General features: G+C 40.6%; 1 protein-coding gene across 6 annotated transcripts in view; it reads left to right on the plus strand.

Moving 5' to 3' along the window:
• The window catches only part of NBEAL2 (neurobeachin like 2), a 646,515-nt gene that overhangs the window by 498,911 nt on the left and 121,648 nt on the right, over positions 1-25,956 (plus strand). For 5 of the 6 annotated variants that reach the window (XM_069210922.1, XM_069210925.1, XM_069210923.1 and 2 more), the window contains 7 exons: positions 2,692-2,997; positions 14,718-14,867; positions 15,808-15,965; positions 16,267-16,391; positions 17,596-17,722; positions 20,300-20,457; positions 21,496-21,629. In XM_069210922.1, coding sequence (XP_069067023.1) covers positions 2,692-2,997; positions 14,718-14,867; positions 15,808-15,965; positions 16,267-16,391; positions 17,596-17,722; positions 20,300-20,457; positions 21,496-21,629 — 1,158 coding nt within the window. The remainder of the gene's footprint in view (positions 1-2,691; positions 2,998-14,717; positions 14,868-15,807; positions 15,966-16,266; positions 16,392-17,595; positions 17,723-20,299; positions 20,458-21,495; positions 21,630-25,956) is intronic. The other variant, XM_069210921.1, reaches the window with a different exon arrangement.

The raw sequence follows: 25,956 nt of genomic DNA on the forward strand, positions 1-25,956 counted from the left end.
GGGGAGGCAAGTACTCGAGTTGTCCACCTATTTGAAGAATCCTCCAATCCACCAGTCTGTCTAGAACAAGAACACATCCTTGGGGTTAATATGACAAATTTACTGGCTCACCATAGTCAACAAGAAACTCCTGAAGAGGACAGAGAGGGGGACATTTACTTCATTAAAAATATTTTTTATCCTTAGACAGAGTAGACAATTGTGGGGATCTTCCTTAGTAGTTTCTTTCTAGGTTTCCAGCCTCATTCAAGAGAGCAGGTCCATCAAGATTAGTCTGAGGCTTTTGGTTAAAGTAGTTGTTTACTCCATACTTTTCATAATATTGCGAGAGCAGTTTGAATAAGGCCTAGTTCCGGTTTCAATCAGAAAGATTCTCTGCTCTGGCATGCAAATATAATACATTTTTCCACTGTGCTACTTTTCATGAATGAACTTAGGCATAGGCTTCCCATGCCCCTTCATCCACCAGTATAATTGACCATAGTTCTAACCTTACTGTTCTCCACTATTCAACCATGGAGTCATTTAAATCATTAAGTTCATGAATAAGCAGACTCGAGGCCTCCCTCTTTTGAACTGGGTCTCATCTTCATTTTAATCAGCAGTAGCTGCACGAAATGAACCTTTTACAGCAGTGTCTTTAGATAAACATCCTCAGCAAATGTGACACAGAATAAAAGACATCTTGGCAATAAAATAACATGTAATATGGAAAGTATAGAGAACTAGTGAGTCATGCTTGTTACGGTTACCAAATGTTGGTGCTACATTCCACATAAATAAACAAACATTAGTAAAGTCAGTGGGTCTGGGTTTTGCTGACACCCTTTTGGTTTTTTGTCAGTGTGTGGTTTGTCATAGCTTTTGCAAGTGTGCTGCTGGGACCTGGCCAAACCAACAAGAATTGTCCTAAACTAAAAAAAAAAGTTTTATCTAAAAAAAAACCATACATTGCCATAGTAGTCTCTGGCACTGAAGGAAACTACTTTGTGTGGCTGTGTGTTCCTTATGAAGAACAGAATGCCACCAGTCACAGTGAAGTTAGCCAGTGGCTGAAGTGGGTTGGTCCAATGTCCCATAATACATTCTAAAGTTGTTGAAAGAAAAAACTGAGCAACACAACACCCACATTGATAGAGTGCTGACTGAAAAGTTCTGTGTAAGTAAGTAATTTATTTATACATATCATTTTAGTAAAATCATAAGGTTTTGGCTAACACTAGACCCAATGCCCGTGAAAGTCTAAGGCCCAATACATTTAGGTTTTAAAGTATTTTTTATAACATGCCCCTCTGTCTTTTTCCATATTTATTTTTGGCACCTTTAACAGCATTTATCCATATTTATTTTAGGTTTTGTGCATAAGTGAAGTTGTAATAGGTATATTTCCACATTGTTTTTAACAAATAAATGTACACCTTTACTTTATTGCCTTACTTTAGAATATTATGCAGCAAAATAAATTTAAAAATTTCACCTACATGAAAATATTAACATTATAGCAAAAGCATATGTTGAGATGTTTAGTCATTTAAGGGACCCTTGTTTAGTTTTCTAACTTCCCGTGCTGTGAACCTACATAGCTATTGACGTAGAATTTGTGAAGAGTCAATCAGAAGAAGCCCATCTTTCTGTACTTGTCCACTTTTTAAAATAAACACACACATGTTTCTGTCTGTATTCATCACAAAAAAATCTGTAAAAATAGAAAACTGCAGTCTAATCATGAAGCGAGGCAGAATAAGGGAAAAATAGTGAGCAGTTCACACAACTGACCCAAAAACAACTGAACATAGCAGTATGTTTGTTCTCAGACCCAAATAAGCAGCATTACAATATTGTAATTCTGAGTGGACAGGTCTAGACTGAATATTGAAATGTTTATTTCTGTGTTTGTCTAAACATTGTCCGATCCTTTTGATGTTGTGAAGGTGACCACCAAATCCCCTGATTTGCCTCCATTCAACAGAGAGGGCTCTTTTTCAATCAATCTTTAAGGGTATTTCTAAACCTGGGTGGAACTATAACTCAGACAAGTGTCAACTGCATAAATCTAAGGTCATGGAGCACTAAGCTTGATTAGCATGAGAGTCTCAAATGTCCAGTATTTATGACTTGTAAACTGTTTCCTCTACTTGCTGGAGGAACACACATCAATTTAAGGTCTTCCAACCCGGGTGATACTCTTTTTAGAAAGCATCTGGGGGTCCACTGAGCCAATCCTGGCAGAGGGATTCAGTATGGTCACCACAACTATGGATCTCCTATCACTCCAGGACCATAAGCTACTCTTTTACATGAAGAAGCATTGCTTCGGTACATCTATTTGCTGCTGGTACTCTGCCAGTGAAATATCATACTGAGTAATCTTGGTTTGATGAACCAATTCCTCTGCCAACATTTCAGCAATAAAAGTTAAATTTGCAATTAGTCTCAAGTTCAAGTAATCATAGTCTGCATTTCAATTTTATAAATTTTATTTAAAGATGTAATAAATGCTTATTTCTGAAGGGACTGCTTTTTGGCTTTTCACGAAATAAGAAATTAATGTGCAGCCTGACATGTTTTTCCTACACTAAATTTACAATACTATATAGCGTCTTTGAGAGTGTCTTGTTTTTTTTTTTTTGGAAGTAAGCAAGCACATGTGGTTAATGCACAACCTAAAGGTTATTTTTCTTTGAACCCTAGATGCATTCCTCTGCATATGTGAAGCTCCACAGCCTGCTGCAGACGGCCTCTATCACGAAAAAAGAGGAAGCCTGCTATCTGCTTGGCAAGCTTGCAGCCCCTTTGATGCAGTCTCTCCACACTAAGACTGAGATGTTCTCATGGCTGGTTCCCATCATTCGTACACTGATGGACCATTGCTTTGACACCTTGCAACTTCAGTACCACCTGCCCTCCCTACCACCCACTAATGGCAGTCCCACCTTCTACGAGGACTTCCAGGATTATTGCCACACTTTCGAGTGGAAGACATTCATTGAAAAGCACGTAAGCAACCTTCTGAAACCCCCCTTCTTTCCAGTTGTGATGGATGGAAACTTTTCATTTTTATGTAGACTCCCCATTTTTACACTTTCTCATAACTAAAATATATCGTACCATTGCAGTTTTGCTATTTTTGTGTACACATTGAATCCAAAATGTAATCGAATGTATCTCAATAAAATTGTTTGAGAAGAAAAGTTAACAACGAATGACATATTGGTAAAGCCTTAGAAGCATATGGTAGAATAATTAATTACTGATCCTGTACTCTACATATGTCACTAGAAGCCAAGTATGGCATTATAGGTGAATAATTCACCAGAATATTTGTTAATCGCTCAATGCGGTTTGTTTTGATTTGGAGTACTATACATTAAAGATATTGTGTTTCAAGCAAAATGTACAGCAGCAGTTAAGAAAGTAGAAATAATTTGTAGTTATAGCACAGTTAATAAAAATGTTTTTCAGTTGGTTAGAAGTAATGGGATGCCAAGATGGTAAAGAGATGTAACAGAATAGAACATTCCTCTCATATGCTTAGAATTAAAGAGTGTCCCCTGCTTGGTGAACAGGTGTGTACTCCAGCCATAAGTGGTCTACTGCTTATGAAACTTGTTTCCTGACTTTTTTCCTTTGGCCTGCCATCACACTAATCCAGCATGTGCACAGACGCCTAGGCCGGACCCAGTTATTGTGAGGCCCAGAACCTGTTCTGTGACCTGCAGTGAGATGCACAAAGCGGTGGCAGTGTACCAAATGTTGTAAATAGTCTGACTGAACCTTTTTGTCCTCTTACAGAGAGGCTAGTCAACTGACCCCCTCATATGATGCTGAGTTGTTAACTGAACCCCAGATTTACACCGACATCCTTTGTGCATGTTGAATGTTTCTATGTGCAGTACATGTATGGTAGTAACTCTGTATGTGGAAAGAGTCTAAGTAAAGGGACCAGTGGGATAGTTTTTGGATGCCACTTGGTTTATGATGACTGAAGATGGAAGGTGCGTACAGCATACAAAGCCGACTGAAGTGCGTTGACTGTATTCTAGTGGCCTGAGGGTAAAAACCCAGACACTGAAGTGAAGGCAGATGGTGACAGGATATCCCTTAGAAATTCAATGAGGACCTTGTTAGCAAAGGGTTGGTGATTAGGTTTTCCTGAGCACTGCCATTAGGTAGATGTTAGCAGTGCCACTGCAATTTCTGTAATTCAAGGTGAGGAAGCTTTTAGGTAGGGCCTGCCCATTTGTCTTTCCCTGATTATTGATTCAGAAAGATTGATGACAGCCAGGAGAAGAGATCTTACACACCATTCAGCCCATGTTTGGGTACTCATGCTTGGAGCTGGCATCAGTGCTACCTCCTGTGAGAGCCATTATCTAGCACAAAGAGTGTGCCTGAGGAATTGCCTAATAAGAACCACCTGAAGCTGGTTCAGAAACCATAGACAGTGGATCAACATTGCCTGTCTGGAAAGTATGTATAAAACTGTGTTTGTAAACCACCCCACTTTGTTTGATTTCCAAGAAATAGAGTGCACTGCAGAGTACTCAGAGGACTGCTTTGTGACCAGGGATGGTGTCGGCATGACAGCCAATCTCTTGGAGGTGAGGGGACATCACGAGAATTCTACACCTTCTGTAGGAGAAGCTGAGGGTCAGCTTAGAAACCTGCCTGCTGAGAAAGGGAAAGATTGTTAATGGTCTTGAAGGAGGAAAACCTGTTCAGAAGGAACCCTAACCTGTTTCTGATTTGGCAATGGCCAGAGAGACGGAGAGAATGCAAGGGGTCCCCCATATGGGTTCTGGTTGTTAAAGGAATTAAGCCTTCTGCAAAAATCACGTATCCATTGAGACTGGCTGTCTGCAATGTCTGAGACAGACTGGTGCTGCTGATGTAGGAGTCTGAATGCTCCACTGAGGTGAGCACTCTAATTGGCCTGAGCCCACAACAGTGTACCCGCGTCCCACCTGCAACCAGTCTAGAGGTGAACCGTTGAAGATGGAAGCTGCTCCTGAAAAGTGTTGCACTGAAATCTTCAAAGTCCTTACATTCCCAGCAAGTCTGCTGCTACCATGACAGCTCAGAATCTGCAGATGCAAGAGCAGGACCATTGATTGCATCTGTCCTGTACCTGCTCCAAGATGTAAGTAACTACAGGGTTTAATAATTGTGAGAGAGACTGATTAGCAGATAAATGTCTGCTGAATGAACTAAAACATTTTATGAATAACCACAAGTGGTGAAAAGCAAACTGAACTGTTCAATACAATTACGCCTTGGGGGTGATTGCGTTAACTGAACCGTATCCCAGATTAGATGTCAGGAAATACAGACCCTGGGTGAATCCATTAGAGGAAATAGGGTACTGAAGAACATAGCACTTTAATATCGTAAAACAGAATTTAAACCTGTTGTAACATTCCCCAAATATGTGCGGTGTAGTCATGATGCTGTGTGACCGAAGTACTTTTTTATTTTTTATTTAAATAACCACTGGACTGGACAATAAGTTATGTCTGATGGTTGACTGTTGAACTCTGAGCTCTTGTCATCCAAACCAACTCCCTCTGAAGCCTTTGACTAATCTCCCTTACTACCATGAGAGTCAAGTGTGCAAAGTGTGTACTTGGTCTAGTTTGCTGAGCCATACTAGGACAGACTCCAGGACACCAATGGCCAACAAACTCGACCACCACAGTGTCTCTTTGTGCCCCCCTGCTCCCTTAGTAGGGTCTGGGAAGGCAGACTGAATTGATAAATGTAGCAGTAGGAGCTAATTAAATGTTGAGAAAAACAAGGTAGTGTATTTACCACACGTGGTAAATGCCATTTCACCAGGGTGAGGTATTCACCACTTATGGTTAATACCTACTATCGTGAGTTTTTCAAACTAAAATGTGGAATAACATGTAGAATCAAGTTCCAACACACCAAATTCTGCATTTTTTGCCCTTTGTTTCTGAGTCTTGTCCCCCCAATAAATTCCATTAGGTTTGACCTGTCAAAATTTATCAGGAAAGCTATGAGGGTTTAATAACTTTTGAAAATGTGCCTTTTTCCGCACTGTGACTCCAGATTTCTGATCTTTTTGGACCCTATTTTTACTGCTCTTTACAACTGATAAACAGTAAAAGTGCCTGTGCATCCCCTTTACAGCATGTGCTCTATACTTTGGAAATCCCTATTTCATTTATTTATCTCACCCATAAAACATTGTAAATGGTCCCCGAAGTACATCTGTTTTACAGATATAAGGGTTGGGGCCCTGTAAAGCCAGGGAGGTTTGGCAGCAGATTTGATATGAAGTGCACCTGTAGCATGGAAAGTTAAATGTAGTTTGGGGGCTTCCATACGTTTATACCACCCACATATGTGACGAAAACAGATTTATGCCAGGAGCACCACTGTGCTATGGCCAGGCTACCATTTAAATCTACTTCATGGACATTGACATGGAGTACTGCTTTTGCCATGTAGAGAAAGCCTATTTTACACATTCATAAGTCATCTTTAAAGACTACCTTTTGAGCCCACAGGGCAGGATGGCAATATGTAAAGACAGCGCGCACTACTTATTGGGCTTTGTGTGCCCTCACAGTTTTAAAATAAAAAAACAAAATCTATTTCACTGTGTAGGCCTGGCTAGACTTTTCTCAAATAGCCCTAGGTGGGATTAAACCCTTTATTCTCCCACCTGTGCTTAGGAAACGGCTAGAAAAATTCTTCAAATGTATTCCAAGCTTAGTTTTTAAAATTTTACTTAATCACCAGAAAATATACTTTAGGTTGGCCAAGCCAGAGGTGGCTTAAAAGAATTTCTATCCACAAAAAAACCTTTAACTCCTACACTCCCCTCTTGAACAAAAGTTATAAGCCCCTCCAAAATATTTCTTAGTAAGGGCCCAAACCTGTGTAAATCAGTAATTTAAACTGGGATGTGTACATTAACCTACAGACACAAAGGTGTTGTGCGTTAAATGAAACATAGGAGATGCCTTATGTGAGCAACCACCAATAGCTTGTTAGGAAAAGTTTCCAACAGGCGTCACAACTCATCATAGGCTTTTTCTGATGCATGCAGGGATATATCCTATCTGATTTTAATGTTCTGTGATAGGGAAATCTAGTGGTGTCTACCTTATGTAGATCTATGATGAGACCTTCTATCACTGTCTCGAAGCTTAAACATGCAGCTAGTCATGTTAGATCTTCCAAATAAGAGTCATGTATAAAGAATTTATGGAAGTTCTAATTGTGTTTCTTTGCAAATTGCAATTAGGAATTCACAATTTCTTATGTACAAAAAAGTATAAGTTGGTAATAGTGATTCCTAATGGGGTTGCAATAGACACACCTCATGAATATTAATGAAGTAGATAAAATTTGCGACCCATTAGGAATTGCTGCCATCACAGGGATGATGGCCTGCTGGGTTCAGCTGTCCACCATGTCTATGATTGATTTTTAATAACATAATCTTTTTCTTTTTAATGCAGTCCGTTTTGTTGAAAGGAAGACAGGGTGTTTCAAAAAAATGAAACAAAACATTCAAGTTTCATTTTTTAAGACTAGGCAAAAATAATTGTTTCAACACTCACAAAGGGGAAGGGGTCCCATGGGGACTACTTTCCTTTGCAATTGGTTACTACCACCCTTGAGGTTTCAGTCAAAAATTAATATTTTACAAGAGTAATTTGGTCACAAAACATTCATACATGGTACTAAAATTCAGTATTTGGAAGGGGCGCCCTAAAGACAACGCTTCCAATACCGAATCGCTAAACACAAATTGCGATTCTGTACCATGTTACTGAATGGTAAGTTGTGCTCTGTACATATGGACTAGCAATTTTGCAGTTGGTCAGGCCATTACCGACCACAAAAATGTTGTTATATATATGCCCCAAGACCACTGGTGCATGGCTAACAACAAATTACATACCCTGACCAAAATGTAATGATTGACTGACATGTATGATTGCAAAGAATTTTGCGGCAGATTCATCAGGAAACCAGATCCTCACTGTCACCCAATAGTGCACTGCCCCTAAAAAGGAAGGAAATAGCACAAAAAGTAGAGGTGGTAACCCCCATATTTGGCAGACAAAGCAAAAATGGAGCTTGTTACAAAAGTGTGTGTACATTTCCCAAACAGCAACCGAGTGAATGCCTACCAGTAGACAATGGATTCAATTGCTGTGTGCATGCATGCTTTCTGAACCACCTGTAATGAAACAACAAACGTAGTGCTATAAAAAATCAAAGGCATGGGCATGTTTTCTGTCAATACCAGACTAAAACAGGAGTTCAGAAGCTTAAGATCAAGAGCACAAAGAAGCTTGCACGCCTTTACTAAGAGAAGCCCATCAAAGGTGACACAAATCTTTGACTAGTCAGAGAGTGAGGATGCTGTGAGCCTCCACTGATAGGTTTTGAGTGTGATAATCTATAAAAGGACCCGCACACTCATCAAATAGCAGGTGTGCCAAGAGTCAAAAACGTATCTCATACACACTCATAAACCAGTGGAGACGCCAAGAGTCATAAGCATATGACTAAGAGGCGCACATGCAAACCCACATGAAAGTTGTTCTGTATTAGTAGAAATTCCTCATACAAAACAAGTGCACAAGAGGGCAGGCATCACTTACCTGTGGTGCTGGTGGATCCCCACCTTGCATTGGTTTCCACTGTAAAACACCAGCACCAGCACCAGCAGGAAATAAATAGTTGGATTGCTTCCTGCTAATAGACCACACCCACGCTCAACAGCTAGAACACAGACTGTAAGCAGCGCCGTCTGTCTTTGGAGTATAGATAAAAAAGGAGATGGCCACATCTCATAACAGACCTTTAAGGGCATAGGGAGGGATACAAGAAACAGTCAGGAATTAACCAATATACAGTAAGCCCCTTCATTTATATAGAGAAGAGGGTGTTAATCCCCTTCTAGTCAATGGCAGACTGGGGCCTAATTAGTCAACTATGATCCACTTATAGGGCAATACTATTTACTGGACCTAAAAATATATGGCTGATCTAACAATGAGGAACCAGTAGCCAAGATCTGTCAAGAGAAAACACAAGACTATTGAAAAGATTAATCTCTTTTCTCATTAACAATGGACATCTCAAAGGAACAACAATTCTCAAGGCAGTAGCATTTGAGATAGTATAAAAAACAATAAGGAGCAAACCTATACATCGCTTCCAGAGAACATCATGTGTACAAGAGAGCACTCTAGTCATTATGACTGACCCCGGTGCATTATATATGTATCGTGAGCCATTCCACCCAATCATTTAGCCCAGATGTATCAGTTTGCTCACAAAAGACCCACCTGGCCTCGTTTCTATTCAGTGCCTCTTCAGGAATCTTAAGTGTATAGTCAAGACTAAAAGTACCGCCCAGTCAAAATCCATAGGAGCGTGTTCTTCCTTGAGATGCTGAATCAATTTCGTGGTCTGTCCCCCCTGCTCATATGGTGCTCATTTGTTCTTGCATCCCTGTCTTCACTTTCCAGGTGGTCAATCTAATATTAAGAAAACCCTCAGGGACATTTCAGTCTATAGTTGGCAAAACAGAAGTTACAGTTGCTGATCTTGTTCTGGAACAAAGTCCATCCATCACTCAGTGTTATACTCTGGGTTACCTTTGTGAGTTTGCAATCACTATAACCCCAGCAAGGGTAATGACCACTGATTGTGGGAAGAGAGGTGTCCACATTCATAGGCTCAGTTTTCATCCTTATATGGACCAGTTTCTCCATGAGTATGGAAGCAGGTCGCAAGGCATAACGGGTTGAAAGGCAAAAGGTGGTTGAGGGATAGGATGTGGACCCTGGTTAAGAAGGTACCAGTTCTTGCAGCTAGCCTGGAGCACTTGAGTGATCAAAAGATTGTAGGCAGTCACCACTGTAATGCAGATTTGTATTTGAGATTATTTTCTGGCAAAGCCAGTTGTCATGTGTCAAGTGCCCTATTGAGTGTAATAATTAATAACGTGTCCAGGTATGCTTTTTGGATCAGACAGTTTTCTAAAATTGTTGATTGTTCTACAAAGGTCTGCATATCAGAAGAATTCCTGCGGTACCTAAAGAATTGGCCCACTAGTAAATTATCCCTCAGAGCTCTTGTAAAATATGATGTGTAGTGTAACAACAAATCATAGTGTATAGGCTTTTGATGTAGCAAAGTCATAAGCCTTATATCTTTAGCTGCTATCCAGCTATCGATAGGTGATGGAATGGTGATTGGTGTTCTGCGTAAAATGTAGATTTTTGTCTATTTGTTTAAGCTACAGCTGATTAACTTTCAGATAAGTCACTGATCCAATCTAGATGCACAAATCATCATCGATGTATCTTTTCGTACAGCAATGGTTGGGGTCATCATAGACAAAATTTGATTCTTAACATGCCTACATAAATGGTGTCTAGACTAGTTGCAAACATTGCATCAATGGATTGTCCCTGATAGCGGAATACCTGAAGGTAAAGCTGATCCTTAAATTTGAAATAAAGTCTGTCAATGCCAGCTCTGTGCACTGTAATACGAAGTTCTGAAGTGCATTGTAGAACCATTCTTGAACAGCTAGAGCTTTGTCTGCAGCTGCCAGTGTCACATCTTGTGGATTTTTTCTATATAAGAACTCCAGTATCCATAGTCACTAGGAGTTGCCTTGTAGGATCAAACTCTTGTAGTAGATGTTTAACATCAAGGGTGTCTTTAAGATACGCTGGCCTGGTTAATACCCTTTCTTGCAGAAAGAAATCAGAAAACTGTGATTCTTAAAGCATGTTCTGGCAGTAATCACTCATCCAGAGCTAGAATAAAGATCCTTGGCTGTAAGGTTTAATGACTCTGGCTCAGAGGACAGTGGCTTACGTCTGGGCCAGGAAAGGCCAACAAGCATTAGTTGCTACCACGTAGCAGAGATTAGCTCCCTGGAGTGGACAGAAACAGTTGGTAGCTTTACTGTTTTGTCTTAGAGATGCCAAGGAGGGCTTCTTCTGTTCATACCCAGGAAATTCCTAGAGAGGTAGGCTCCAGTTACAGAAGGAGGACAAAACAGTTTTGCCCCATCAGGTAGGGAAGGGGCCAAGCAGCTGAAAACATGCTTAAATTGTGGAACATTGGAACCCTCCATCTTGAAAGAGGGGGCTCCTGGGTAATTTTATAGTAATGCAAATTGAAAGTACCTTAAAAAGAGTTGGGGGACTGGGAGAAAACTGTTAGGATTGAGTGGTAGAATTCCTCCAGTCACTGGTTATTGCATGGGATAAATCTGAGAGCTCCACCACAAACCCCTTAGAACATTGCTGGACCTGGGAAGTCTCCATCTGAAGAAGGCCTTGCTGGAAGAAGAATTCTGATTTTGTAGCTTCCTCTGGAAGAAGAGGACTCACACAAGGACTCCTAAATCCTGCTAGCACCCATGGACTGGATCTGATCTCACTGGGTCATGTGTTTGGCCTCCTGTTTACCTGCTTCAGGGACACAAAAAGCAAAAGGACTCCTGACTACAAGAGGGTCCAGCTGAAAAAGAGGTCAAGACCCTCGAGGAAACCTGTGTGGAGAGAGATCTGGTGCCAAGAAACCCATCCTGACAGTCAAGGTCTGTAGGAGTGACCAGAAGAAACTTTCCCAGCAGTTGGAGCTTAGTCTAATGCTAAACACTTTGACGGGCACAACATGCTTGGTGTCTCTGACTTCCTCAGCATTGCAGCCCATCTGAAATAGATGCTGGTCCACCACAAACTGTTATTTATCCTTACTGTTTGAACTTTTATAGGTAATTTTTGTCTTAAAACTTTCTAAATCTGTACTCTGGCTCCCTTAACCTATTTTGATGATCTTGATGCACATTAAAGTTATCTTTTTTTTCTAAATGATGTTGGGAATTTCGTGGTGTTGAGTTCTTTACTTTAAAATTGTTGGTACTGTTTGAACTTAGCATACACACTTCTTTGGGGATCGCCTATTCCTTTTTACACAGCAAGCAGGTGTTTAGCAGAGATTCTCGGAGAACTGTGCTCTGAACTAACCAGAGTGTTTTTATTGAGTTGGTAGGAGTACCCTCCTCCCAAATTAAGAACCCTATTTATGACCATAATTAACCAACTCATAATTCTGATCCATTTTCAAACAGATGTTTTCACAGGAATCTGAATGTAGCCCATCATCTGTAATGAGGGTTGTAGTGAGCTCATTTACTTGAGCAAATTGAATGATGAGGCAGCAGCCACTCTGAAAAGCCAACTGTATGTTACATAGCTTTGTTGACCGTTGTCAGAAGTATGAGAATATTAACCAACGCTCTGTGGTATGTAAAACGACCAAAGTGTGAAATGTTTGTGTTTGCTCTTAATGGAGAATCATCCGGCTACCTTCAGCTATCAGCTAAATCAAAGGCAGAAAGTATTTAGGAAACCTGCCACTTACTTCGATATGAAGATACACTGTGGACACAGAGGTGCTATTATTTGCAACTTTTTCTAATAACATCTAGAAAAGGGGTAACAATTAATTTGCTTGTACACGTAGAGCAGAGCTGTTTACTTGTAAGTCCCTAGTAAAGTGCACTACATGTGCCCGGGGCCTTAACATTTAATGCTACTAGTGGGCCTGTAGCACTGGTTGTGCCACCCACATAAGTAGCCCCTTAACCATGTCTCAGGCCTGCTATTGTTTTACTGCCACTTCGACTTGGCATTTAAAAGTACTTACCAAGCCTTAAGACCCCCTTTTTCTACATATAAGTCACCTCTAAGGTAAGCCCTAGGTAACCTAAAGGGCAGGGTGCTATGTAGGTAAAAGGCAGAACATGTACATGTGTGTTTTACATGCCCTGGTAGTGGAAAACTCCTAAATTTGTTTTTCCCTACTGTGAGGCCTGTTTCTTTCATAGGATAGCATTAGGGCTACCCTCACTGTTTGAGTGGTAGATTCTGATCAGAAGGGGTCAACCACATCATATTTAGTATGGCCAGAATGGTAATAGAAAATCCTGCTTATTGGTGAGGTTTGATTTTATATTACTATTTTGGAAATGCCACTTTAAGAAAGTGAGCATTTCTCTGCACTTAAAATCCATCTGTGCCTTACAGCCTGTCTCCAATCCACGTCTGGGCTGGGCTGGTTGACAACTCCCTTGTGCATTTCACCCAGACAACCACAAACACAGGATACTCAGTCAAACATTCACTCATCTGCATACTGAATGGGTCTTCCTGGACTGTGAGGGTGGAGGACCTGACACATTTCAAAGGCTAGTGGCCTGCCCGCATCAAAGGACTGCCAAACCCCCTACCGGGACCCTGGCAGACAGACCTGTACTGAAAGGGGACCTTGTGCACTTCAAAACCACTCTTTGAAGTCTCCCCCACTTCAAAGGCATTTTGGGGTATATAAACTGGGTCTCTGACCCCACCAACTCAGACACTTCTGAACCTGCAACCTGTCAAGAGAAACTGCCTGGTTGCCTAAAGGACTCATCTGGACTTCTGTGCTGTGAAGGACTGCTGCCCTGCTGTTGCCCTCCTGCCCTCTGACTTTGCTGAGAAGTGCTCTCCAAGGGCTTGGATAGAGCTTGCCTCCTGTTTTCTGAAGTCTCAGGTCCAAAAAGACTTGATCTCTTCAAGGAACTCCTTGTGCATCGAAAATTGATGCACAGCCTGCCAGAAACGACGCACAGCTTGCCTTGCGACAAGAAAATCACAGCACAGCTAAACCGGAACGACGCAGCCCGACTCCTCGAGTGAAGAATCGATGCAGCGCCGGCCTTGCGGTCGGAAGTTCAACGCACAGCGTACCGGTTCAACGCACAGCCGAACCGGAATGGCGCAGCCCAAATTCCCGACTGAAGAATCGACGCAGCGCCTGCCGCGCAACAGAAAATTTGACGCTTTGCCTACCAGATTGACACAACGCCTGCGACTTCGTCCCACACACCCAGGATTTCCATGCATCGTCCCTGGGTGTCAAAAGATCCACGTATCGCAGTGAGAAACCAAGACTGCGTGCCAGAAATCTACGCAGAGCCCCTTGCAACGTGGAAAGAAACACAACGCCTGTGCCATGCCGGACATTACGACGCACAACCTATTTTTCCTCCTCCTCTGCAGTCTCTGTGCATGTTATTTTTGACGCAAACTAGGTACTTTGTGAAACCAAGTGACAACTGTTGATTTCTAAGATTTAAAACTCTTTTTAATCTTGCAAAAGTGATATCTCAACTTGTGCTTATTGAATCTTTATCGTTTTGACCTTAATTTAACCAGATAAATATCTTATATTTTTCTAAACTTGTGTGGTGTATTTTTGTGATGTTGTCACTGTGTTACTGTATGGTTCATTGCACAAATACTTTACACATTGCTTTCTAAGTTAAACCTGACTGCTCAGTGCCAAGGTATCGAAGGGTGGGCACAGGATAATTTGGATTGTGTGTGACTTACCCTGACTAGGATTGTTGTCCCTATTTGGACAAGGGTGTATACCTCTGCCATTTAGAGACCCCATTTCTAACAGGAACTAATTGTTTTCGCAAAGTTGTTGGAGTAATGGTTATGGTCAATAACAAGGTATTCGTTTTTGAGAGCTAAATTCAAATATGATGGAAACGAACAAAACGCAAAGCTGCAGTCCTTGTAGATCGCTACTGCCTTTATTTCAGTGAATTATTCTGCTTGGGTATTTACCTCTCATCCTTTTGTCAGGTGCAGCCCGCCATGTCCCAGTTTGAGATGGACACCTTTGCCAAGAGCCATGACCAAATGTCCAACTTTTGGAACTCCTGTTACGATACCCTGATGAGTAGCTCCCAGCGCCGCGAGGCTGAGAAAGCAGAGTCTCGGGCCCGATTTCAGGTGAATGCATGGAAATAGTGTTGGGAATAACTTGAATTGGCTTTCACTATGATTGTTTTTACATCTCTTCTCCTAAGGCTTCTCTAGGCCTTTGCGTCTGACGGTGGAAGTTTCTCTTTGTACCATATGCCAACCAATGTTGCCAGTTGCATGATTTTAGATAAAGGTTCAAACCATCATAGCCCATTATTGCCCACAGGGTTGTATACAATTCATCTAGTCTTAAAATAGTGGCTTAGTTGGTGAATATCTTTGTGAATAGTTCCTGAACTTAAAATATCCTCCTGGAGAAATTAAGTTAATGGAACAATTTTTCTCATCTTCTAAAGGGTGAAGTAAATAGTACCTGTGGCCTTGTTAGACATTTCTGAGCATTGTTACTTAAGTTCAAGTTGTATCAAGTGTAGATTGGGCTGTCACTTTAATAAAATTGAATATTCAGTTCTGCAGTTTTGCTCCTGCCTATTGTACTGTTCCACAATATATTTAAATTCGACTTGGCTTGGTGGTCATTTTTGATGGAGGCTAATCCTTTGAGAAAACAATGAGAACCTCATAGGACTATGTAAGCATTCTCATTTAAAAACCCACTAAAGCCACAGACTGGACAAGTAATTTCTGCTTGGTGCCCTTATCTCTGCGATCATTACGCAATCACTATATCGCCCTCAGACTAGCATGACACAAGTTGTCAGAACACCACAGAAGCACAAAGTGCATAGACATAACCTAAAACAGACAGACGTATGCTGGACATTGGGTACAAATGTGAAGCACACAGAAACGATGCAACGTATGCTGGATACCACAGTTGCCCTTTATGCTGGGTCTGGATTCCCTGTCTTTTACACATTGGCAAGTGTGGGTCTCCAGAGTTAGACTCTTTTGTCTTGATCTCTAAATCTGCCCTCCTTCACATTAGTCTACTTTCCTCTCCCAGGATTTGGTCCTGGAGCCAGTAATGAAGCGAGCAAAGTATGAAAGCTTGCGGTACGCCAATCTTTTGAAGCAGATTGGCTGCCACCACAGTGCTGTCTTGCGGCAGTGGAAGTCCCTTCGCCGGCTTCTGATGTCTGCACGTGGAGCCTGGGCAGAGCGGTGAGTTGTAGTAAATTTGTCATGACATGAGAAGGAATGTATGGCTGAATGGTGAACATCAAGTGACTACTATGTGAGGAATGTTAGTCTTACGATAGGTTGGATAATAGACAGATTTGGGGTGTCTTGTGGGCCTTTTCTGTGATCGCTGTGTGTGCATGCTAATATGAAGGTATCTCTACTCTTGGATAATGAATGCTGTTGTGAACGCTGATGGATGCTTGACAAGTGTGTTTTTAATTAATAACTGCCCTACTCTTTCCTACCTTTCCAAAACCGTTCCTACCTTCCTCCCTGGCAGCAGCCTTACTAATGTGAAGTGGAAGTTGTCGAGTGCTGAAACATACTCCAGAATGAGGCTGAAACTAGTGCCAAATTACAACTTTGATCCTCACAGCGAGGCGAGTGCCCTACGAGACAATTCAGGTGAGAGAATACATGACAACTACAGGAGTGCTAACTCTGCAAGTTTTAACTATACTACTTCATTTAAGACAGAATGTGAAAAAAAATTCTGTCATCAGATGTTTAGAATTAAGGCTTGTGATGGGACATCCTGGAGCTACTTAAATTATGACTCAAAGAACTGAAATTCTTTCCTTTTTTTCAACCGTTTCTATGTGGTCTCCACATTTCATCTCATAGGGCATGGGTGCCCAGTGTAGGTCCGAAGGGCTGGATCTTTGCCAGATATTCAGGATAATCACTGTATATATACATGTGTTTCGTAAAGATTACTTTAATGTGCATTAAAAGTCTGCCATGGAAAGTCAGTCACACCTGTTAACCTTGCGGGCCATGTAGTATCTGATAGATTTCGACTTGCAAACTCTGCCTAACTTATTTTAAAACAGCTGAGAGGCTCAAATAGTACTTGAGTCTGCCTAACGCGTGCTGTAAGACAGTTTCACATAGTAAGCCTACTTGACTAGTTTGAAAACCTTCTCTTTCTTTACACATACCAACTGGAACACATCCACATGTGAGTCCTCACTATCTGCCTAATACATAATCCATTCAGACAGCTTCACTCTTTACCCCTCCCATCCAACTATCCCATGAGACAGCCTGACTCACTGTACCTATCAATTTTCTTGGGATACATTGTCACTTGTTGTTTTAATTGTTCACCTTAATAGAAGGCTGTCCCCCCCATTGGTCTGTTTAACACAATGAGAGATACTTAGTCAGTAGATCTGCCTAAAGCACTGAAGGAAATTCTCACTCCTTGAGTCTAAAGTGGGGCCTCACTTATAAGATGGCATTTTCATTAGCTGACCATTTTAGTGGCCACCTTTCTAATACAGCTCCACTAAATATAATATGGATGTGTTTGTCATAGTTTGCAGTGTTTGTGTTATTTACTAAAGGATGTGTGGTTGGATGGCTCTCTGAATTCATTAGGCTAGTGGAAGTCTCGAGCTGTTCTTCTAAGGCCATCTACTATCAGTTCTTGTACCACATTTCACACCTACTTACCTTTTCATCGAGTCCTGGCACTTGCTACAGTGATTGTTCATGTTAAATGGGTGTAAGGGAATGCGCACAGTACTTAGTTGAGTGGTCACATTTGACAAGAAGGCAAGACTCAGTGACGTCCCAGATTTCACATGATCTTTGTATTTGTCAGGTGGTGACCACCTAATGAACCTCACAGAGTCCCTGCCATTGGCTGTAGCCAAAGAGGCAAAGGTCAGCGAGATGGAGGATGACCAACTGGGGGACGAGGATTTGAAGTTTTTGGATAACCTTAATCAGTAAGTTGTCCTCTGCATGTTATCGGCGTTGTCTACCATCAGTGCCTGTTGATTTATTGGCAATTGTGGAGCATTTGTGTAGGTTCGGTAACCATTTTTAGGGCATAAAGGCTACTGCAGTAATGACATATTCCTCTGACTGGTTTCCCTTTTTAACAAGGAATGTTTTTAAGAGCCACAGAACCTCTAAAATGTAACCAGTGGTGTCGCAATGGACAGTGTCATGTTTTTGTTTACATCTGTTGGTTGGAGTCTTAGGCATAAGTAAAATCTTACAGGCCACTCCATAATGTCCTCATGATGACATTTCTGCTTTTCTCATACCCAGATTTTTACTATTTCTTTGTTTGTCGTTATTTGGACGTTATTTAATATATGTTGCATTGTGACACCATACTGAAGATAGTGAAACACAAGCTGTACACATATTCTTATTAGCTAAATGGCAAGTCACCCCTTGGGGTTCCAAGGCTGTAAGGTGAGGCACGAGGTTGAAGGCTGAGAGCCTTTAAAAAGCCATGGAACTCCAAGGGAACCTACTGGATCCTCATATTGTTTCCAGTACATTATCACTTATAATCAGTGGGCAAAAGCAAAGTTGTATTATATCCAAACATATGTTACCGAAACGTTGTAATATAAGTTGGCCACTTCTACCTGCAGGCCAAAAGTTGAAAAATGTCTGCTAGTCGCTCACTTCTGTCTTGGATTAAACCATCATAAGCAGTGGCAGTGTTGTTTTCTTATTCCAGGTTTGTTCTTGTCATAAGATCTCTAAAAGGGGCTGCCACTGATGATAATAATGTAACCTGGCTGTTCAATTGAGCTATATTTATTGATCTGTAAAATGTGTGTACTGAATGTGGCCAGGAAATGCACCTAGCTAGAACATAATAGCTTTAAAGTACAGAGCATTGCTTATCTCTTTCCGTCAGGTATTAGAACAGTTGCATATTGGCCATGGGGCAGTCTCCTCAATTAATGAGTGTGCCTGGTTTTGAAACATTGCTTTTAACTTTGTATGTATGATCTTTTCTTTCCCAAAGTTTTTCCACTTAATTTACTTTTGCATTTTATATGTTGCTTTTCATTTTTTCACTTTAAAAAAAAAGTTGGTTCTGTATGTTACACTGTGCCAGTTCTTTTTTCACTTGGATATTTATTTGTTTTAGTGCACACCGCTGCGTCCATATTGGTATTTTGTGTGGCATATAATACTGGCACTAACCTGTTTGGGTTCCTGTCCGCTGTTAACACTAAATCTATCTCTTGATCTTGTTCCTACTATTGTATTTCCCTGGTGAATTGTTCAACTTGTTAATTTTGGTTCCATTCTTGTTTTTCTTATTCTTCCACTTTTTCCGGTTTTTGTCCTTTTTCTCTTTGTGCTTTTTTGGTCTTTGTCTTGTTCTTGTTCGCCTTGTTATTTTGAGATGTTTCTCGTCTTATTCTTTTGCTGCCATTTCTTATTCTATTTGTTATTAATCTTCTTGTCGGTGTTCTCTTTGTTCTGCATCTTTGCCACAGGCTTGCAGCTGTAAGTAAACCAGTTCCAATACCTCAGAAGTACTGACTGTATGCACCCCAGAGGGGTAAAAGATTTAATCAACACTTAAGGATTAGGTCTTGTGACTGGTAGAAGGCGCTTAAACAAATGGACATTTATTTTAATGTTCCCTTTCTATTTCTCTTGGAACACCATTAGAATACAATCCTGAACAAAAGTGGGAAAGATATATTATTTGCCTTTTGTTCCTCACACAGTTCCTTAGTCCCATAGCTAAAGCAAAAGCCAAATCATTCACAAAGGAGTAGTTTGCTGGGCTAAGTCCTGTACAGTGTGATGATGCACACATAAGCAAGCATATGACAGCCACTGGAACCCTAGCTGAGATGACATGTCTTACTCCATGCAGTACTTTGGAAAAGCTCCTGCCGATGTTATGATTTGAACGCTGGAGCCCTACATAACATTCTTAACACCAATTCTTACAGAATCACTGCTGCCTCAGCTTGTGCATCTCAATTTTTTTTTAATGTCCTCTGCACTATTGGATGTCCTGTTTTTGATATGGTGTCAAGCCTGGACATGGTAGCTGTACTGCTCCTGTTAATTTGATCTCAGTGATGGTCTGCTATGCAAGTTCCACGTTTTTTCAGGCATTTGCTACATTCAAGGATTGATATTCTAGTGGAAATGAAGAGTTCACTTTAAATAGTATTTTTAGTAGTCTTGTCCTAACAATAAATTGTGTATTTCTTATGTAATGAGATGTAGAAATGTAGGCCTTGTATCCCGTTGACATGAGTTAGTAAGGTCATTGATTTAAACTGGAGTACTGTAATAGTAAGTGCTTACATTGTAGGAGTTTCACTTGCAAAAACTCTCCCTGTTCGTTATTATTGTATAGATTACTGGGTTTCTTGGAATAGTTTAATCTTAGGGTGTATCATAAAGGCGTTCAAATTGCATTGCTTGAAGAGGTCCACCATAACCAGAGAGCTGTTGAAAGCCAACAATTCTGCTCTGCAGTCTTCATTTGTGATCTCATATTGTATTTTATTTTACTTCACCAGGCATGAACCCAAGGAGCAGAGCCAGAAGGAGAAGCTTGTGATCTCAGAAGACTGTGAGCTGATCACCATTGTGGCTGTGATCCCAGGTCGGCTGGAGATCACCACTCAGCATGTTTATTTCTATGACTGCAGCGTGGAGAAAGAGGAGACTGAAGAAGGTAACTCTGGTTTCCCTCATTGTCGAGAATCACTTTTTAGATTTGTTTTGTTGCATAGCCTTTTGTTCAAGATTTCTCTACCAATTAAGTTCTAGTGGATTGGCATGGAGGCGGCACACGGTCCTATGGTGAATCAAAGCAACCCTTTTGTTCTTTGTATGTTAGGCCTAGGAGCTGCAGTTTCTTGGATCTCTGCTGCAGTACATCACAGCTGTCAGCCATACTGCTTTGAGATCAATAAGGTAGAATGGACTGACTGGCTGCTTTCAAGAGAGTTTGAAATTAGAGGGTTTTGGAGACTGGTGAGAGAGGGAAATTTGATCAGTATTAAGGACAGTGAAATGTGTTGAACTGTCAAAAACTAGAATATTTGTTAAAATAACTTTTAAGGTAGCATAGGTAGTGGCGGGATGATACTTTGAAACTGGTCCACTGAGAATACACTGTTCCTGAAATAGGCTGTTTAACTTTCACAATTTTGGGGAAATGGAAGTAGCAAACTTATAACAGGGGATTGAATCCATTCTGCAGCCAGGGAAAAGACCAGACACTTTTCAGTAGGCCATTATTTTTCAAAACCGTATCGATTCTGTATTTCTTTCTCTCAAACAGCAGAGGTGAATGCATTCTACGTGCATCACTTTTGGTGAATTCATAGGATATCCTGCTTAGTGCTTTGCCATTCACCTGCAGATTTATTCGTGGGGGAAAAACAAATTGTGTAGGCTGTGACTTGTTCTGCCACTTTGTGGTTGACTTATTTACTTCATGGTTTCAGTTACTTGAGAAGCCTTCAAACGTGGACACCTGTTTGCAACCATTATTTGTGACATCCACCTCTCAATACAGTGATGTTCTTTTGCAGGAGCACAACAGTTCTAGGCAACTTGACTCCAGAAAACAAATTCCCACATTCATCACCAATAGGGGCGAGTTAATTGGAGATGGACCATTTACACCAATATCGAGAAGGTTATAATGTTTAATGCAGTCAAAAGCAGCTGTTGACCTTTTGTTTTTGTTTTTTCCACCATCCAGGAATTGGCTATGATTTCAAACGGTCATTGTCCCAACTACGAGAGGTCCATCTACGTAGGTATAACCTCAGGAGATCAGCACTGGAGTTCTTCTTCATTGACCAGGCAAATTACTTTGTGAACTTCAAGAAAATGGTTTGTACTTCTCTTCTAAGATGGTTGAAACTTGGGGTTTGGTGACACCTTTGTTTCCATGAAGTCTGATGGTTTATTTACAGTTGCCTTGACCTTATAACAGTGTGTCTAGAAGTGTGTTGGCCTGTATGGAAATCAGTAGACTAGCTGACAGGGTTGTATCCCTGAATGTCTGATAGGGTTGTAGCAGTGTCAGCCATGTCCTAGATGAACCTGTCTCTCCTCTTTCCCTTGTAGAAAATGTTGTCGCACAAAACCTCGGTCTCAATCATATACCCTAAATATGGCTGTTTGTAAAAGCAGAATGAAAAATTGGAATTTGTGATTGGAACTTGAATAATGGTCATTTTTTTTATTAAAGGCTGCATGAATATTTTGCCCTTTAAGACAAAACCTTATTGATGCATGGAAAAAGCTTTGAGCTCTGCATGCAAACTTCAGGACGGATTCACAAAATCCAACATTGTGCAAACTGAATGTGAAGATTACTTATGACCTGACCAGACAGCATCTGCTATTAAATGCAAAGTTCCTGTCCTATTGCTTAAAATTGAAAAGGGCCACTGTCTGGACTTTAAAATATTTTCTTTGGCTGGCAGAAACTCAGGAGAATTCCTCATGGTCACAGTACTTTGATAGTTTGTTGAATAATTTAGAAGCCCTTAATATACATTCTGCCAAACCTTCGCCAAAACAGACCTCAAAACTCCTATTAAACTAAGCAAAAATTATCTTGGCAGATTGCAACAGGAAGATTCTGAAGAAGAAATTCCATGGCAGCTGGGCAGCTAACTTATATGTTCCCAGGACCCAGCCAGTGTACTTGTGTCTGCCCATTTCTAAGGGCCCGAAGAAACAGATGATGAGAATAAGATTTGGCCCAATCCCCTTAAAAACATATTGGTAGGAGGTGCAGTAACATCGACAAACAGTGCAGACTCTGTCACATGGGATCAGATTCTCCTATTCATGTAGTTAGTTTGGAATTGCAAAATGTTATAACCCATTGAAAATTCTGCTTATGCCCTAAATTAGGTCACTGTATAAACATGCCTGCAATGAGGCAATTGAATGCTGCTTAAAGGGGAACTCCACCCAGTAGTCTGCCTGTTTCTTGCAATTTCTAAAAGTAGCCGTTTCAGTCCTTTTGTCTGCCCTAGAAGTACAGTGTTCTTTAGGAGTCTCGAAACCCCTTGTGAGGTTCCCTGCAATTTGCTGTGAGAGGATTTGACACAGTGGTAATGGGGAAAGATGATTAACACTTCTTTCACTGTTGCAGCAGTTAGACTTTCCCCTCTTACTAGCCCCAGGATGTAGGGTTGGTGTTTATAGCACTTTAAAGCACCTTAATTGGCATATTAATCAGCAGCCTATAGAGTGGCCACCCCTCCCGGGTTGCTGCCTAGTGTAGTTCACGACTAACAGTAGTATTTCCCCAAAACCGCCTTGCATGTACAGCACCTTAAGCCCCCGCAGTAGCCATCAAATGATCTTCCTCCTCTTTGAGCTTGGCTACAGTACGGTTTCTTGTTACTCTCGCAGTTGATTTAAGATATGGTTTTATCCTTGGTTTTCAGCTCCAAGGTGTAGACCCATACTATATGAATACTGGGGACCCATTTGATCAGTACACTTTGAACTGTTTTCTTTGGATGACCCTCGGGCTACATCCTAATTTTAATCTATTTTTTATAACTTCACGAAGGTCTATAAGTATCTCATTTTCCTTGTGTACATGTTCTTCCAATCAAGGTAGATTATATTGTGGTGGTAGGACGAACACCTTTGTTAATAGTCTTGTGATTGGTTATTGCAGTGTCTTTTAATTAATGTTCTTGATTGGTGTTTTTGTAATCAAATGATACCACTCCCTAGTAACATGATGGACTTTATCACTGTGGCACTGTAATCAAACCATATTGTTCAATTGGACCATCATGAATCCTAGTGGTAACCAGTTACGGCTGGCTATTGTAATGCTTTTATCGAATACTAACTTTATTGGAATTTTTTGGTATTGTAATCTTTTTTTAAATAATTGTACAAGTTCTTAATAAAATTTAATAATATAATATCATTTATATTCTGGGGAAAAGAGAAAGGGGCAAAATGAAGTGGTCAAAGGCTGAGTCCAATAATAAGTAGTAATTGAAATTGAAGGTTCAAGTTGTTGTGGGTTTAAGTTGTTTTGAGGTTGTGGGGAAGGGATGAGAGTTCAGGGTTGTCTTTTGTGACCGGTGCGGTTCCAATACTGTGCTACTGTGAAAGCCTCTTGCATTTTTCAAGAGGAAGGTATTTTTTAAAGGGCCACTTCATGAAGCAAATCAAAAGAATTTGCCTAAATTTTTTGTAAAGGATTTTCCAGAGTTACAGACAGAAGCAGTGCTTTCCTTGTTATATTAGTTACAGGTAGAAAGAAATGTCCTATTTGACGATATCATGTTCCAGTATTTTTAAAGTTCATGAAAGAAGATCATAGTGTGTCACCTTCTTAATATTGCTAACACGGATCTTTGTCTAGAAAGCTTGCTTTATTGAGGTTGTGGGGCACCAGAGTATCTTGTGCACGGTGAAGTAAATGGACTAAGTCTCAGACGCTGATTTTAGAGCATTTGCTTACACTGCCCAAATGTGATGGAAGGATATCAATATTGAGTATGAGGTGGAACAGTAAGGCTCTTGACAATTGACAGCTTTTGGGAGAGGGAGACTGAATGAAGAGAAGGAGAGAGAGGAGATAAACAGGTCAGATAGATGTATAGTGGAATTGTGCATGATAGAATGAGCGAGAGAGCATAGGAAAGCAGAGAGATAGAAATGCAATGAAAGAGTAAAAGAAGGAAGAGGAGATGGAGTGCTGATAGTGTTGGGGGGATCTCAAAGCTCAGCAGCAAATATGGAATAAGAAGAATAACTATAAGAAAAAGAGGGAAGACAGGAAAGAGAAAATATACACAGAAAAGAGGGGAAGAGGGATCAGTATATGGAGAAGACGAATAAGAAGCAGTAATGGGGAACATGGAATACAAAGGGGAAACAGGGTACCCTAGTAGCAAAATTGACAACAAAAATGGGGATGAAGGAAGACAGGTGACAAGCGGGAGTGAGAATGAAGATGAATCAGTAAAAGATTAACATTGTTAGAGAGGAACAAATGAAGAAAAGACAAATAAGTGACTGTAATTAACAACAGATTCACTGATAGACAGAAATGTATGAAGTGCATGCATCAGTGTTAAGACATTCATTATCTCCATTTGTACATGAAAATATTATGCTCACCAGTATCAACTGCAAAACAATAAACACACAAGCCTACAACAGAACAAAGAGGGAAAGACTGCAAACAATGAAAGAACCGAATTTGACTTCGTTAGATCAGTACATTTCTCTCTATGTAACAGAAGGCCAACATCATGAAATAAATGCACGGAAAGCTGAGCAGTGTCTGTACTTTAGCATAATTTTATGGGGGACTTGATGTTAGTCTTATGTGTATGTCTTACTTTGGTGCATTCCCAGATGCAGTTTTCTTTTTTAAGCTTAGACTAAATGATCAATACAGGTTGTTTTGTCATTTCTCTGGAATACTAACTGTGCTAGGCAACATTGATATGCTTTGCCATTTCTCTGAAAGTCAAACTGTGCTAGACAACATTGATATGCTTAAAAAAGTATCGGTCTCAAATCATCATGGATTTGATGCACAGCAGGGGATGCACTGTTTTCTGTGGTAGAAAATGTGAAGCGTAGTCACTTCCATACCCTACTTCTCTACAACCAACGTAGAAGTTTTTCTCTAATTACACTAGTTCTATTACCCCAAACCTAATAGGTTGGTATTAATGCCTCATGTATGTATCTGAGACCTTAATAATACTAATTAATTTAGCTGGTGTCTTTTCCAAAGAAAGACCTCAGACTAAGGGCAAGAAAGAGAACGTTAGCATTCTTCCTGCCAGTAGCACACTCAAGTGCCACAGATTCCGGCAGGTACAAGCCAGGAAGACCAACAGTGTCCATTTCAAGTGTGGGATAAGCTGCAGGAGGCTAATAAACAAGGCAGTCGGTTGGTCCAAATACAGACAAGCCTTAAACCTGCTGACCTGTGAGTTAATATAGAGCCATACTGATCTAATATGTTTTGGTGGTTATTTATCTTTTTCAAGTAATTAAAAAGTCACCAAATGAAAAAGAGGCAACAAGTGGATAGGAATTGACTAAAAGCACACAGAGTCAAATTTGGAAAATTATCTTTAGAAGACCACAGTAATTAATTTTGTAATGCACCAGTGAGGTGGCAAATGTTAAACATAGTTGAATTCTT

Source organism: Pleurodeles waltl, chromosome 10 (genome assembly GCF_031143425.1).
Source record: "Pleurodeles waltl isolate 20211129_DDA chromosome 10, aPleWal1.hap1.20221129, whole genome shotgun sequence".
Classification (NCBI taxonomy): Eukaryota; Metazoa; Chordata; class Amphibia; order Caudata; family Salamandridae; genus Pleurodeles; species Pleurodeles waltl.